Source organism: Aulonocara sp. 'chitande type north' Nkhata Bay, linkage group LG15 (genome assembly GCF_057382095.1).
Source record: "Aulonocara sp. 'chitande type north' Nkhata Bay isolate Kocher_YH1m ecotype deep benthic linkage group LG15, A_spYH_male_GT1.1, whole genome shotgun sequence".
Taxonomy (NCBI): Eukaryota; Metazoa; Chordata; class Actinopteri; order Cichliformes; family Cichlidae; genus Aulonocara; species Aulonocara sp. 'chitande type north' Nkhata Bay.
The window spans coordinates 13,538,973-13,555,997 of NC_141358.1; the positions used below are offsets into that span (position 1 = coordinate 13,538,973).

General features: G+C 39.7%; 1 protein-coding gene across 1 annotated transcript in view; it reads right to left on the reverse strand.

Moving 5' to 3' along the window:
- The window catches only part of LOC147312727 (pleckstrin homology domain-containing family G member 1), a 61,095-nt gene extending 48,232 nt beyond the window's left edge, over positions 1 to 12,863 (reverse strand). Inside the window, exon 1 of the mRNA XM_086264314.1 lies at positions 12,665 to 12,863. Within this exon, the coding sequence (XP_086120440.1) occupies positions 12,665 to 12,839 (175 nt within the window). The 5' untranslated portion in view covers positions 12,840 to 12,863. The remainder of the gene's footprint in view (positions 1 to 12,664) is intronic.
- Positions 12,864 to 17,025: the final 4,162 nt, after the last annotated feature.

The window sequence follows — 17,025 nt, forward strand, 5'->3', positions numbered from 1 at the left end:
CACAAGAAATATTGACAGGCCTTGTTCAGGATCCAAATAAGAAAAAAAAGCCGATGCCACCTGTTACACAGAATGACATTCTTGCACTAGCACTCTATACGCGTGCACAAAGCCATACTCCCGGATACCAAACCCAAATTAATTCATATATGCCTGCATGCAAATCAGCACAGACTTGCTGTTCTGCTGACTTCTCCTGGCATAACTGGACACCGGGTTAAGTGCTGAAGATGTCATCTCGTGACACAATAGAGCCCTTCATTCTCCAGCAGCTGTGTTAGGCCCCACGTCTTTGTAGGGCCTAACACAGCTGCTCCTAAACAAAATAAACGAAATGCATGTGCAATAAACTCTGATTCCCCAAATACTATAATACCTCAGCCCTTTCAGCAAGTTACTTCCTATGAGCACAAGAACTGCTCAAAAAGGCCTCTCCAGTGTAAACAGCTTAGACCATTATCTTCCCAACCCTCCACCAGCAAGCCACAGGGCTACAGTGGTAGGACAGAGTAGGGGAACAGGAAACCGGTACGGCTTCATTTTCAAGCCACTAACCCACCATCCTCACCACAGAAACCCATAAATCAGATCCAGGTAGACAATAATATAAATTAAAGTAGTTAAAAATATGACTCATAAATTGACATCAGCCACATAAACACATGACCTATAATGTGATTTTCTAACCTGGCTTCCAAAATGTAGAAGAACACCAGTTGAAATCTAGTGATTTGCTAAATAAAATAGAATAATTCTGCATTTAAAAACAGAGTAAGACCTATGGGAAGAGACATCCAACTCGAGCTCAACAGTACCATCAAGTGCCAAAAAGAATCTGCCATAGCAAGAAACAAACATGCACGCATACACACCACAGGAAGGTGGTTAGAGGATAAACACACATCCTTAAGTTTTCATTTGGGGGCTGTACTTGTACTTTTTGGCTGGCACTGTTGGAATGAAAGCTGCTCCCGATTCCCCCTCCCTCTACATATTTTCTCCTCGGTACAGGAAACAGTCGTTTGTCAACACCACAAATAAATTGTTGTTTGTTTCCTGTCTTGGACGGGGGATTTCTTTTTCCTCCTTTTTTGGACCAGCTTTACAGATCTTGATCTGCTGTCTGTCTGTGTGTGCTGACATGTGATACATGTTTTTCCTAAGCCAAGCAAACCAGAAAAATATGGGACTGAGCCTTTTATTTACAGAGAAAGTAAAACATACAGAGTCAGCAACAAGGGTTGCAATTTAGGCTCAAGAGATGTTTTTCCTCACTCACATTAATCACAGGTTCATTTGACTCAGTTACAAAAAATAAATAGATAAAAAAAATGAGTGGACTACATTTTCACAACAAGTGCTAAGTGTTGAAAAATGTCCAAAACTAACCACTTAAACTCATCATAAAGCTCATTTAGAAACCAAATGCCCAACTGGCTCCACTAATCCTTTGCTTATTTGGGCATCCACAATGCTACACCCCAGTGCTCAGAGGGAGTCGGACTCCTGCCCCACTCCAGACGGGGGTTTCCCTGCCAAACGCTGCGCAACAATAAAACAAAGCCATCGCACTGGGGCCAGAGGAGGAGGAGGGGGAGCAGGGTGGGCATGCAGGGATGCGGGGTGGGGTGGAGGGAGGGCGGAAAGTGAGAGGAACAGCTGCTGAGTGGGAGAGCTGGATGAGGGGGGAGCATAGGAGAAAAAAAAAAGAAAGCTGGAGGAAGGGAGGGGGGGCTTCTCTCTTTTCTATGTCAGTGAAATAAATTACTTTTATATTTGCAGCCTGTTCAGGCTAAGCTATCGTTAGGAATAGACCCCCCTTGCTTCACTTTATGGGCCACCTCTGTTCTCTTTAAGCATTCGCAAATTTACAAAAGATGTAGCTCATAGCCACACTATTCTCTCCAGAATATTGGATTAGTGTGGAAAGTCCACATCTGCCATCTTGTCATGCACATACTCTTTTTTTTGCACTTTACAGATAGTCCTATACCTCTGTGTGAGGAATTTTCCATATTACAGTCAGTGTGTCACTCTGTGGTTGAAGTTGCTGAGTGCTGAAAGATCAGCTAAATACAGGAATGGAGATGAAAACTAGGAACTGCTGTTAAGTCAAGAGCTAGAGACCAACTGTGTCTGTGTGACAAACTTTTACTCGCCAGGATTGAACCTTTGCCCTTCTCTTATATCAAGGTTTAATATCTGGAGCTAATAATTAAACATACACTACAGTTATTTGCAATAACCATGGTGTTTTTCCCCCAAAATTGTTTTGCCCATCTTCATTCTTCTCTTGTAGGCCAGACAACTCAGCTCCGTGACGCTCATCTGTTTTTGCTACTGCCACCTAAAGTGACCAATCACAAGATTAAAACAACTGACAGATGAAAAACATTGATTCTGCTGTTGAATTCAGGTGTTTTCGGACCTGTTTTATATAAGTGTATAAACTCATGCACCTAATCATGCAGAAATTAGAGACATTTATGAAAGAACAGGTCTATTAAAAAGTAATCAATTAATTTGACTGTGAAAATGCAAAAGGATGCCACAACTGCAACAACTCAGTTTGTGAAATTACTTCTTGTCCAGATAGTCCACCATCAACTGTATCATTAGAGTAACATCAGCATAAAAACTGTGCGCCAGGAGCTTCATTGCATGGGTTTCTATGTGCAATGTACTGGTACTTGGTACTTTTTGTCCAGTGTACCAGTTGTAATTTCTGACAACTAGTGGTGATCTGGAGGCAACGATGTGATAAGACTCATGAAACACTCACGCGTTGTTTGATACAATGCCCTGGGAAAAAAATGTAAAAGTCAGAAAAGTACAGTCAGCTGGACAGATAGTAATTCTTGGTTTTTTTGTTTCTGTTTTTTTCCCCCCAACATTCTTTTGTTACTTTCATTTGCCATTGTAGGCCAGACAAGTAAACAGCATACTGAAACACCACGAAGCTCATCAAATTCAGCAGAAGCTGCACATTCACAAACCGAATTGTTTACAACTACACGTGACAATGTTGGCTTGAGGTACCCTGAACTCTCTTCCTGCACAATAAAGTGATCACTGACTACGTCAGGCCTGATTACGCTGTTAGAATGCAACAAGAGAAACCTTATATTCTGGTATTCATGTGGAAGACTGAGACACACCGCTAACTTAAACACTGCTCTCAAAAAAATTATAAATGTCTTTAATCCTTTTCCAACACTACATGGAAAGAGTTGTGTTGCTCTCAGAATAGTTGTCTTTATGACAGCAGACACATGTTGATGTCAAAGGGCAATTCTTAGAAATGTTCTCATAAATTTACAGCATAATGCACTCCGATTGTTTTAGTACTTTATATATATATTCAGCAACACAACATAACCTCATTTTCAAAGTCCATTTGACAGCCTGCTGTTAGCTACTCGAATGTTTTGAAGACAAAACAATGAGGCACAAATATGTGAGTTGCACACTTTACACACCCTTCTGGATCACCTGGTTCGATCCATAGGTCACACACCTGATGTTCAAGTTAATACAGCCACTGGGAACATCCGAATATAACCATTCACTTCACTTAACCTCCCGTAAAAACACAAGTAAGCAAATGAAAACTTTCAGATTTGCAAGTGTAGCCCCAAAACAAAACGTATTTGGGATATTTTGGCCAAATAAAAGGAAGCTGGTTAGTCTATAATTTGGCCCATAAGCTTAAAAAAGGTTTGTTAGTTTCAATTTGCCAACTTCCTTTCCACAGCTTTCCATTTTTTTCCTCAGCATTTTTTAAACAGACGCACTCTTTTTCTTTTGCTCTCCGCCTTAGTCAGCTGGCAGTACTTTTCACATGTACATTAAAATGAATACGTGCCAGAAATAGCGCAGGGTATTTTTGGGGTGCGACTGAAGACAACAAAATCAGCAGGGAAAGAAGCCAGGCCACACAGAAGGGGACATGAGGAGAAGGGAGGGAGGCACTCAGCCCAACAATGGCACACATTCATTTTCTGCTTTAGCTGGGTGTCATTCTGTAGTTGTTAAGTGCGACACACCACACAGAATAAAATTCTGATAGGATGTTAATATAAAAAAGTGCTAAAGTCTAAAGCTAATGTGCAAAAGGATTTATTCTCTAAACAACAGAAGGCCGACTAATTGCTTGGATTGATAGCACACCGACTACTCAAACTCTGCCTTTATTTTCTAGTATAAATTTACACCAAGTAGAAAATAAGTAGTCATGTTATTTGCCTTATCCTTTCTCCCACTTCCTTAAAATAGCCTTATTATCACATTGTTGGGTATGTCTATAGACTCTGAGGTACCACATCTACTTATCACAGGGTTGGCGGTTGCTCTTCCAGCCCACACGACAGCGTTTGTGATGATCAAACAGAAATGAGTCAAATTACGTTTTTATTTAAATTCTGTCAATTTTATCATTTCAACTATTGATAATTAGTCTTTCTTGTTTGTTTTTTGAAATACAGACAAGCTTTCTTCTAAGATGGGAAGCAGAAAAATAAACGGGTAATCGTGAAAAACTTGATGAGAAATGCAACTAGTGCGGCACATGACACAACACAACACAACCAAACATTCAAAATGTTTTATTCACTGAGCCATTGAAATAGAAAGTATAATCTCCCAACAAAACCACCCTTGTCACTTGCATAGCTTTAACCTCAGTCATCAGACTTTAATCTCTCTTATTCATACCTGATGAAATCTCAGGTTTTTTTTAGTAAAACATTGACAGACATAATGCCCAGGAAAATTAGGGGAATGCACCAATATTTTGAAAGGTGCCGTCACAATCACATTGATTAAGTGAGATATTGAATAAAGACCATTAATGTATTAAAAAAAAAAACTCAAACACTTACAAACCATTTGAAATGTAAAATCGGGGTGACACGTTTTATTATAACACACCAAATCCTGGCAAAATCCTCGTACATGACCAGTTCAGAAAGTTGGCACACAGGTACACACACAGATACTGACCTTTGAATCATTCAAGCATAAAAAGGAACCCAACTCAATGGGATGAACCAGTGTTATTGTGTTACACATAATAAACAACTTGGCAAAGATACCTTTATGAACTTGTGTGGAGTGTGTCACAAAAACAATTTGTTCCCATTTCTTTAGCCGAATCTACAAAAAATGATGCCATTCTTAAGGATGGGAAACATTTCTAATGGGTATTTAAATGTAACCAGAGGAATTCATTTTCTACCACAGCATTTATCTCTGCATAGTTTCCCAATAAGAGTTCCAAACTGATAAACTTAGCAAGAATATGCCCGCCTTCTTTTTAAATACAGATGAACATGATAAAGTTTGAAGAAAACGCCTCATGGGGGTTTGTTCTCAGGGCTGAGTGTGGGAGCTTGGCTTAATCCTGCACTAAGACTTCACCAGTTAGAAAGCAAACAGCTACTCTAAAACTGCCTCACCCACTCAAAGGTTTGCTTTTACTGAACATCACCTCACATCCTACACTTATAATTTCAACTTGCAGGCCTTTCTTTCGTCACTCCGCTGAGCAGTATGGCATGGCCAAAACTGGATAAACTACACATGTGGCGAGACGATAAAAACATCAAAATACAAATATGTGTTAGGCAAATATGTATAAACACCTAGCTGTAGAATAAACCTTGCATTTTTAAAGATATCTTATGTAAATAATTATTGGTTGATTGGATGGGAGTGCTGTGATTGCTGTGTTTTTAATGGATGAATAAACTGAACCTTGAACCACCAATGGGGTGAAGTAGGCACACACACACACACACTTGCACACACCACAAAGGACAAAGTGCCATAATTACCCACTTGATAAGCATGTATGTTTACATGCCCTTATTATAGTGAATTAGCTCTCTACTGCCACACACTGAGTGCAGACCAGGACACAGATGGGACTTGAGACGCACTTAGTAAGAAATGCAAACCAAAACAGTCAACCCCTGATAATGTATACACACCCTTAGCATGCAGTGATAGTGTCAATGTACAATAAGTGAGTATATGGATGGAGCTCCATTCCCATATATGGACTTCAATCAGGATTACTTTCTTACAACCTGTAATTAGACTCCTTCATTTGGAGCAGCATTTCAGCAAGTATTTCAGTCTCACCCTGGCCCTGACCTCCAACCTTTTAGCCTTTGGTTTACACGGTACAATCAGCAGGGAGCAATGGACTGGGACGTGCAAGTGCATAGGCGGATCCTTTGAAAAGCCGGCGCAGTGGACACAAGTGTACAGTTGCTGTCAGTAAATTCAAATAGTAATTCTTTCATATTTAAGATGTGGTGTAAGTGCATCCGGTGAGTTGTTTGTACTGAATATTTTAAGTACTACTCAAGCTTCAGAAAGCTCAAAGGTCTTTGGAAACCGGTGCATGAAAGTGTGTGTAGCTTTACACATATAATAACTTCATATTTTGCTTCCAAGGAGCCAGATTTTATTGTATTTTTATTTAAATTTTGGTCTTGAGCAACAGTACTGCAAGACTTTTTCACTTTCAATTTCAGTCTAGCTGTATATAGAAGACATTTTTCATGTTTGTGTGAAGTCACTTAACACTGACCTATAGATCATTCAAGCATGAAAAAGGAAAATAACCCAAGAAACAAACCAGTGATGTTTCTACATATAAGCAAAGCTGGCAAAAGTACAGACTTCCTTTACTTAAGTAGAAGTACAGATACCAGCGTGAAACTACACTCCAGTAAAAGTTGAAGTACCGAAGCAACTTTTGTACTCAAGTAAAAGTGAAAAAGTACAGGCTCAGAATTGTAATCAAAATAAGAAAGTAAAAAGTAGCTCCTTGAAATTCAGATTCAAGCTAACCTTTTTGACTGTGTGACTTTCCCTCCACACCTAAACAGTAATCAGGAGTCACAGTGGGATTTAGCAGGTGGGGAACCCAACAACAGATGTTTGACAAGCTGTCATTGCCGATGACCATTCCCTACACTGACACTATACTGTTTTTACACTACACAATATAAATTTGGAATTCAGTTAATTAAAATAAGCATATTCACCTTAAATGGAAATTCATCTCTGCTATGCTTGATATAACCTCTAACCTAAATCTAACCATGAGCATCACAGCCACTGTTCAGCAGTCCAATATATTGCTTTACTGTGTATTCACCACAGTACTGCAGACTAACCTGATTATCTCCTGTCTTATCTTTGTTTTCTTACTCCATCTCTCAGTGAAGTTAGCTCTCAGTCAGGCAGAACCCTTTGAAGTACAGCAGCTGGAGTTTTAGGTAGCATCACACTGTGTGACAAACTGCACACTGTATAAAAATGTAGGGAGTAAAAGTAAAAAGTTTTCAGACAAAAATACTCAAGTACAGATACCTGAAAATTCTACTTAAGTACAGTAACAAAGCATTTGTATCTGTAAACTTTGTTACTAGCAATGTGTCAGAAAAACAATTTGTTTCTATTTCTTTCATCAAATCTAAAAATCTGCAAAACATGACAGAGGCTCTTAGATGTGAGGCTGCATTTGAGCCAGTGGTGTTAGAGATCTTATGAAACTGATGACATTATAAATGCAGAAAAGTACCATGAAATGCAATCGGGAAAGCTGATTGGTCATTCTTCAGCATGACAAGGAACCCAAACCCAAAAAAGACGGTCAGACCAAATATCAACTTTCAATTTAATTAAATTGTGAAAACTTGCTTTCACTCACTATGAAACTGTGTTTGCTTATGTGCTGTATTTCCATGTATGTTTGCACATGTTTCAATAAATTGCTGCACACATGTCCCAAATTTCTAAATATAAAGAAATAAGGGTGGCACAACACTTTTGTACAGAACTTTATATACTATACTTCTGTTCTATACCAACCAATATGAATTTTTAAACATTTAAAATTAAATTACATATTGGGGTCATCGGCTATTTTACTATATGTCTACCTTCATTCATGGTAATCTTTCTCTTAACACTTCTTATTCAACTAGGTGGGTCTTAAAGTTGCTGTGAAGCCACACTTAAAGTATTTTCATACTTGCACCTCATGCCAAATACTAAAGTCAGTGGGCCAAACTTTCCCTCTCCCCGTCGCAAACCTTGTAATTAGGTAAAACATGTTTTTACAGCATATCTCTAAGTACTTTAAGTAGTGGTTAGTAGTATAGAAAAAGCTTGAGCAGACACACGCACTTAAATCACAGACTACAGGTATGTCTCCTGGAATGTCTTTGCCTGCTGAGCAAATACAGAAACCCATCTCTGTTATCAGATGCACAGAATGGTTTGTGACACACAGCGAATTTACACAAATAATCCCAGCCACGCTTCATTTAACATGTGAAGTAGATGCATGAAGTGTGCAAAGGGGGCATCATTTCTATATGTGCTCCTTAGACTGCTCAGGTAAAATGATGCAGTTTGTAATCCCAGTGTCTCTTTTCCTCTGTGTAACAAAGACGGACACACGCAGTCTCATAAACATCTAAACTAAAAGATCTAAATAATACTAAGCTATTTAGATGCCATACCAGTCTGTCTATATTGCACAGTCTGACAGTGAACACGACTGTTTTACTGTGTATACATCATTAATTTAATTCCTTTTTAATAGTTCAATATCCTTTAATTCAAAATTTAATGAAAAAAACAAAAACAAACTATCTCCATTAATGAGATCAATTGCATGATCAATTTTGGACAAGTTTTAGCTGTTGAACAAATGTCACACATGGTACTTATGGCCAAACAGCTCTTTGGTCTTGTCTGTTCAAACGACATTCACCATCATCAATCAATCAGCTCAAAGTTTTGCATGTCTGGTATTTAGCACTCAGATAAGGAGGTTAGCCCAGTTTTATAGCTAGAGAAAGTCCTGACAGCGGACAGTATCCTTTTTAACTTCAAGAGAATCTTTCATCCTCAAATCTCAAGAGTACAGTGAACTATTTTCCTGCAGGTGTTTCCATGAAACCACCTGGTCGCTTTTTCCACTGTCAGCACCTACTACAAAAACACTTTATGCAAAGCTCTACACTATGAATAGAAAGATGGAAGTCTGGTGGTAAACAGACAATCCAGTAACCCAGACCAGAGGAATAATAATAATAATTTAAAAAAAAGTATATTTTGGTTTTGAAAAGGAAGTTTAAAAGTTCTCTGTCTTGCAGTAACAACAGTCCAAAAATATCCCGGTTCAACACAAAGCAGGTCTCTGCATGTCCAACAGCTCTTGTCAGGGGTTGGACGTGGAGACACACACACACACCTTCCTATAAAATAGGAAGCACATGGTGATATCCATCAACCTTTTTGTGGACTGACATTCACGCACACAGACATACAGACAATCACAGGCATTTTGGAAATTATAACAGGAAGCTGCAGTCAGAGCAGCACAAGTTCATCCATCAAAGCAACGGGACGACATTTTTAAAAACACACAAACATGCGCGGGGGCGATCAGAACTTGTCCAAATAAACCAAACATTCATGTGCGCCCTTCTCCTTACGCAGCTTTGCATGTGAAAGGACATGCTTTGCATTTCAGACAAGGCCAACACCACTGTTTGCATCTCCACTCACGGCAGGAAGAGTAAAAATGACAGGCATTTGTTCTCGGTTGTTGTTATTAAACACTTCACAGATGAGCACCTTTTGATGGAAAAGTGGTGGTAAAGCTTTTCATGTTTTTTAGTAAAAGGTTGACAATACTGCCTATAATTTATGCTAAATTTAAAGATTTTAAGAGTGTGCACTTTGTATGTCTCTACAAAGAAGTTTAAATTAGAGCTGGATGTGCTGTTAGCAAAGCTCATTTCCTTTTCCTGTATGACAAGCAAGAAAGGTCATTCAGCTGTGCAGCTGAAGCCCACGTTGCCTGATTAAGACAAAGTCAGGTGATGATGGAAGCTGGAGGCCTTTTGTTGCTTATTTCACCAGTTTTCATCCGCTCACTGTTGTAGCAATCTTCATGCATACTATATACAGAAGCCATTGCTGCTTCGAGTTCGAGGGTAAAAATGATCTATAAACAACAGTGAAGAAAGTTATTGAAAGGTCAAACAGCTGACGGGTAAACTTTTTGCCTCATATTTTTCAACCTCTTCTCTTCACATCTTCCTTTGAATCCCCTTTGTCAACTCCTTCACGCCTCAGCTCCTACATGTGACCTCCCAGCAGGGAAGGTCGCCAGCAGCAGGTGAAAGATCACGACCCCCAACACAAAGACTCGCTGCCCTCTTCCTCGGCTTCAGCAGAGACTGGAAAAACAGCAGCCTATCACATCTCTCAACACTGACAATTTACCAGGAACAATTACAAAATACCAACAACAGTAGCCTTAAGCAGGGAATGGAGATTCAACAAGTCCTAAAATCGAACTGCTGTGAAATTGCATCTATACTTGAGGTTGTTTAAAATGAAACAAAAGGAGTGGAGATGAAAACAACAGTGGACAAAATAGGTCATTTCCTGTTTGTGTTTTTAATCAGCTCTGCTTCTGTATCGGTCTCCCAGAATGCACAGTAGCAGCTCTTCTCATCAAGAATACATCACATATGTGCCAAGGCTCCTATGGAAGCACAACTGAGTCCTTTCCGCCTGGAGCGCGTTTGAACTCCACATGCTATCTGGATCTGCTTCAGGCAGAACAGAGATAAAAGTGTTGGATTACAGTGGACATCAGGAAGGTATGAATATTATCCTTAAACGCAGCCATGTGTACGCACACAGTCGCCACACATTCAATCTTTCCTATAAACCATCATGCATATTTCGAGCGCACATCACCTGGACCTTAGTTTAAATGTGGGGTGATTTATGATCAACTTTGTGAGAAAGAAACTGGATACAGCGTGGGACCGAAGGCATTCTCTGGAGCCATCTGTCTGAAGGTACTTTGGTAAAAACATCACTCAGAGAGAAAGCTACTTGACAGGTGCAGCTCATCCTAAACTCAAAGATAAGATGAGCTACATAAGCCTACACATTTTACAGTCTGATTAGCATTTTCATCCTTCGGTCTACGCTAACATAGATCCCTATGGCGGCGTAATACGTAATCTTAGGGCCACAGTGTTATTAGACAAGCAGAAGACAGTAAATCAGCAGGACTAGATTACAGGATATGAGGTCCTGTCTTTCCTGGGTTTAACATTACACGGGGGGTGAAGGTGCTAAGGTCACTAAATCTCAGGTTACATTCTCACGAGATTTAGAATAGCACAGCACCTGCCGTCCTCCTCTGACTGTGACGAAAGAAGGCAACACGGACGGCTTAACTGAATATTTCTACGTGACTCAATTTTGCTGTTATGATATTAATAAGGGATGTGCATTTCTGTAAAAGATTATATCTGTGATCAAAATATCAGTTTTGCTGATACCTGATTTTTTTGTTTATCTTGCGCTCGTTTTCATTTGTGCCTGAGAAACAAATGAAACAAATGGATAAATCGGGGATCGACCCACCGACCTTCCACTTGGTATACATCCCGCTCTATCACAGTCAAACATAGCAAGCTATGAACTTATTAGAAAAAACTGCAAGATTTGATAGCCACATTTTAAAGTACAAAATTATTACAGGTAAATAAACTAACATCATAAATGACTGATTCTCTGCAACGACGATTTAGTGTTACTTGGGTAAACACAACTGCTTTTCAGAGATGTGCAGATACCTGCTGCTTTCTTTGTAGACAAATACTAACGGGTGGCTGGTCCATCCCCTTCCCTCCCCCTCATACTGGAGGTGAGGGTACAGAACAACACCAGGGAGACAAAGACCATTAATTCAAACGCGCAGGTGCCATCTTTAAGTCCTGTATCCATTTTTCAATAATGCATCCATGGGGGCAACGTGTTGCATCAGTAACATGTTGGTTTCCTGGCAGCTGGAACAAAACTAGCCACTTCCCTCATTTCCCTCAACCCGCACATAAGCAGCAGCGGTATCAAACCTTTCATCTAACCCTCAACAAGTGAGCAAACATCCCCAAAACCTAAACTATCCCTTTAATCCAGCATACAACAGCAGGAACAGTCACAGTGATGACAACAGTGCCTTGTCAGTCAAAGCTGCAAAAGCTTAATATGTTATTTGTGGTGATGTTCTGCATTAATCATTATTTATAAAGATTAAAGTGATTCAGTGTGAAAGTCACCTGTGAGTGGCAAAAAGAGAGAAAAACACTGTGGTGAAATTTGACTTCCTTCAGCCATCTGCTGGCGTTTCATAAGAGCCTGGAGTGTGTCCAGAACTGTCAGCTCTTTCTTAGTACAGAGAGCATCAGTTTTTAGCAAAACCGATTCTTTGTAAGATGATTTTTTTAAAGATCAAAGACCCAAACATTGTTAAAAGCAGAACTTCACCAGACACATAGCTTACCACTAGCTACATGTCATTACATAACCGGTGTTATTGATTCATAGTCATTCTCATGCAACCTGTTCCGCCAGCAGTCTCTTCCTTATCTCCTATCAGCGTTCATCTGCCAGCAATTATCTTCCAGTCCTGCGATCTGACCTGCAGGCTGTTCACACGCACAGTAACTCCTCTGCGCAGCACACCTGTTTCTGAAATCACTCCGCTGATAACAGCGCGGGATCCGTGTTTCAACTTCACCTTAGGGCAATTCGTTAGACTCACGGGAAGGGATTGATGGGGGACCTGCTCGAAAAGTGCACCGAGGCAGTTTCCGCTCGCTGTTTTCTGTTGCGGGTGTCTTTGCAGAGGGCACATGAGCAAATCCTCGTCCTCCTGCAGCCACCGGAGACATGTCAACCTTGAATTGGAGCGCTGAAAACCCTCCTCGACACTTCATTAAATCGCAGCCACGCTGGCTCACCTGTTCACTTTGCCAGCGCCCTCGTTTACCTGGTCGTAAAACCTCAGTGACGTTACCTTTGCGTGGCGTCATTTTCCGGCTCACTTTATCAGCGTCGATACTCAACAGTTAAACTTTTTTGGACTTAATTAAAATAAATAATAAATAAAATGAGCTGTTTAGATGTAAAGGTGAAGAAATATATTTATAATTTAAAAAAAAATTATTTAAGATTTTTGTGAATTTTTTTTCATTAGTTATGTATTTGTTTGTGTAATTTTGTCTTTCTTATTCATATAACTCTACATCAATGAACATGTTCATTGCTTACCAACGTGATCGGATAATGTTTAAAGTCACAGCCCCCATTTGACAGTTTCTGCTATGAAATAGGATTTACTGTTAGTAAGAAGGAAAACAGGCCATCTATGTAGGTTTCAACTTCCTAGAAGTCGCATCGTTCTACTTCAGGAGAGGTCTCGGGTTTGACTTCTTGGGAGACAATCGTTTTATTTTTTTAATCTGCACGTCAAATATTATAGAGACCTACAGTTGCTCTATTTCATTAAAATGAAAATACTGTTGGCATTTTTCTGTAGTTGTACAGTCATTTGAAAAATAAAATTTTTTACACTCCTATCAAAAACTAGGCACTAAGATGCATGTGCAACCACCTTCAGCAACAATAATTTGAAGCAATAATTTTCTCTATGTATTTATCAGTCTCTGACATCGTTGTGCAGGGATTCTGATACAGTCTTTTTATGATGTTGCTTCAGTTCATTGAGGCTTTGTGGGCGTTTGTTTATGCACAGCTCACTTATAGGTTCCACCACAGCATTGGTGCTAAGTGTTGCAATGACACAGTCATTGCAACACTTGGATTATTTTCTTTTTCAACCATTCTGCTGTAGATCTGCTGCTGTTTGGGATCATTGTTATGTTGCGTGATCCTTTTTTATCTAAGGTTTAGCATTCAGACTTTAATCTAGACTCCTTTGGTTTACAGAGGAGTTTGTAGTTGAGTCAATAATTGCAAGATGCCCAAGTCCTGTGGTTGTAAAACAGGCCCAAACCATCACCCCTCCTCCACTGCTTGACAATGGATGTAAGGTGTTAATGGTGGCATGCTGCGCTTGGATTTCTCCAGTCACCGTGCTGTACATTATTTCTTCAGTCTTTCTCTAATTGTCCTTTTATTGGCCCTTTTAATGAAAAACATTAAGCAACCAGTAGTTTGATGACTTCAAAACACTTTATTTTAAATCTCTTATACATTATTTATAGTGACTGTCTTTGTATTTTGTACTGGGAAAACCAAAACTAACCTCTTATCTTCCCACTGTCTATTGTTGGGCATAAAACAGAATGCGGGATAGGACATATCTCTAACAGCGTTGTGGTTATTTCTCACATTCCTGCCTTTCCTTACTGCTTACCTTGCTGACAGACAGACGATAGTTTTACATCTGTAGCTTTTATGTGACTCACTGAACAATATTCTTTTGTCTGTACAGTTTTGATAATTCTTTTTTCATTTTGATTTATAGGTGTCATGCTCTCTGGTGAGTATTATCTTTGTCACTGGGGAGGTCATGGCCTGAATGATTATTCCACAGAGGACAGGCTTAGCCACTGAGCTTTTCTCTGTGATATCAGCTTTCTCAGAATAAGATGACTTCATTGTCAACTGAAACTGCTGGAGTCCTGAGAGTGAGGAGGATTTTCCCTCAGGTAAAAGCTGACAAACAATGCCAAAGCTGTCTATTTACATTGCTGTCCTTCTAGTATGTCAGTGTCTAGTTTTCAGTGGAAGAAAATATAGCTTGTTAATTGCTGTTTTTCCCTGTACATGTAGAGACATGCCTGATCATTTTTAGCGTGGAAATCCCTTAGTCCGTGGAAACAGACATGCACCTAGCTATAGGGCAGATTGAGAACAATTCCTACTATGCTGATGGTGACAGATAAAATCTGTTCCTTTGGTTTCATTTTGAAAGTATACACGCACTGATGCTGCTCAGCTTTTGATTTGACAACATGATTTTATCATTTTCAGAGTGAACGCCACTTTTAAGCACCGAAATATTAAAACAGCATCTGATAAAAATGTGTTTAATCTCGTTTCACATTACATGCTTCAAAGCGACTGATGTGTTATGTGACATTCTGTGACACGAGAAAATTATGTGCTGTTCAAAACAGAAATTTATCTCAGATGACTCTAGGACACTCAAAACGACTTCCTGACGACCTGATAAAGATTTCCTGCATTTAACATTGTTTATGCGTTTTAATTATGTGCATACATACAGATGTTGTTTTATTTTCGCTGTCCGGCCATCTATTTTTACCAGTTGTCTTTTAAACATTTTTTCTTTCACTATTTTACATCATTCCTCACGCAAATGTTTTTTAACATTGCAGCTGTAACCATTAAATCTTAAAAAGTTAAATTACAGAGAAAGGTTCTGGTAACGCATTGGCCTGAATACCATATAATTATAAAACAGAAAGATTTTGTTTATTCACAGAAAAATGTCATTTTTTCTCACTGTGGATCCATTTGAACAAACAAACAGAAAAAGGAACTTTTCTGTCATTTAATTGTTTATTTATAACTTAATTACTTTGTTGTGTTAGGGTGGGGTGGGGTGTCTTTATCAGTAGGAAAAGCTGTAAAATGTAAATACAGTTAAAAGTCCTAATTGGAGTCTTCATCAGGCCAATTCTGGTCTTGTTGCCACTGATGAGCTGTCCTGTACTCACTGGTGATACTATGATGCTATCTGATATGAGGAGTTTGTCACAAGGCAGGATGCAGGGTACACCCTGGAGAGCTTTCTTGACAAAAGCCTGTTGCTTTTGTCAAGAAGCTGGAGTACACAGAGAGAACCCACACAGGCACAGAGTGAACAAACAAGCTCCATACACAAAGGCCTTGGCCAGTCACTGGATTTGAACCCAGGACCTGCTGCCCGAGGCCCTTCTGCATTGAGTTTGCATGGTCTCCTTGTACCTGTGGTACGAGCAGAGCCTTCTGCAGCTCAACGTGGCAAAAGACCAAGGAACTGATTGTGGACTTTTTAGGAGGACCAGGAAAACCTTCACCCCCGTTTCAATCCAGAGAGGTCAATGTGGACATTGTAGAGGACTATAAATACCTTGCAGTACACATAGACAATAAACTGAACTGGGCTAAAAACACCACTGCACTCTACAGGAAGGGCCAGAGTCGACTCTATTTTCTGAGGTGGCTGAAGTCTTTCAACATTGTTGGACAATGCTCAGGATTTTTTGCGAGTCTGTTGTGGCCAGTGCTAGCCTCTATGCTGTTGCATGCTGGAGCATCAGGTTGAGGGTCCCTGATGCCAACAGACTGAATAAACTGATCCGCAAGGCCAGTAATGTTGTGGGGATGGAGCCCACCCCTTAGGGTGGTGTATGAGAGGCGGATGTTGTCCAAGATAAGGACAATGTTGGATAATACCTCCGCCCACTCCATGACGTGCTGGCCAGTCACAGGAGCACGCTCAGTGAGGCCATCTCCCTGTACAACTCCTGCATTTAATACACTGTAAACACTGCAATAGTTACACCCTTTTGCACATATTCTACAGTAAAATAACAGATGACAAAGTTCACAGGTTAGAGTCAAATATATCACCTCTCTAATATTCTCACCTTGTATAGATTAGTGCCATTTCTTAAATTTGTAAAGTTTGCAACATATTGTATTATTTAACCCACATAATAATTTACATAATTTCCTTAGGGATTATTAAAGTATTCTGATTCTGATTGTCCTTGAAACAGAATTGCGAGTATACATCATTTTCAGAGTGCCGGTCCCTGTATTAGTGAGTGAATTGCATAATAGTCCAGTGAAATGGTTAATTGAATGCTTATCTGTGGCAGACTGTGGAGGAGACATGGGCAAGAGTGCTGTTGATCTGAGTCACGCAATAGGAGATAAATGGTGTCTGGTGTTTGTAGTGTCAAAGGGCAGTGTGACAGATGAGATGCCAAAAATAGACTAGGTGAGTTTGCGCTCATATAGACAAAGGCAATAAATGAAGGCAAGATGAGGGCAGCCATAACAAACATCATTATAGACCTGACTGAGATGTCATCATCCCATTTAGGATTAGAGAGCATATACAAACAATGTACGTTTGGAATA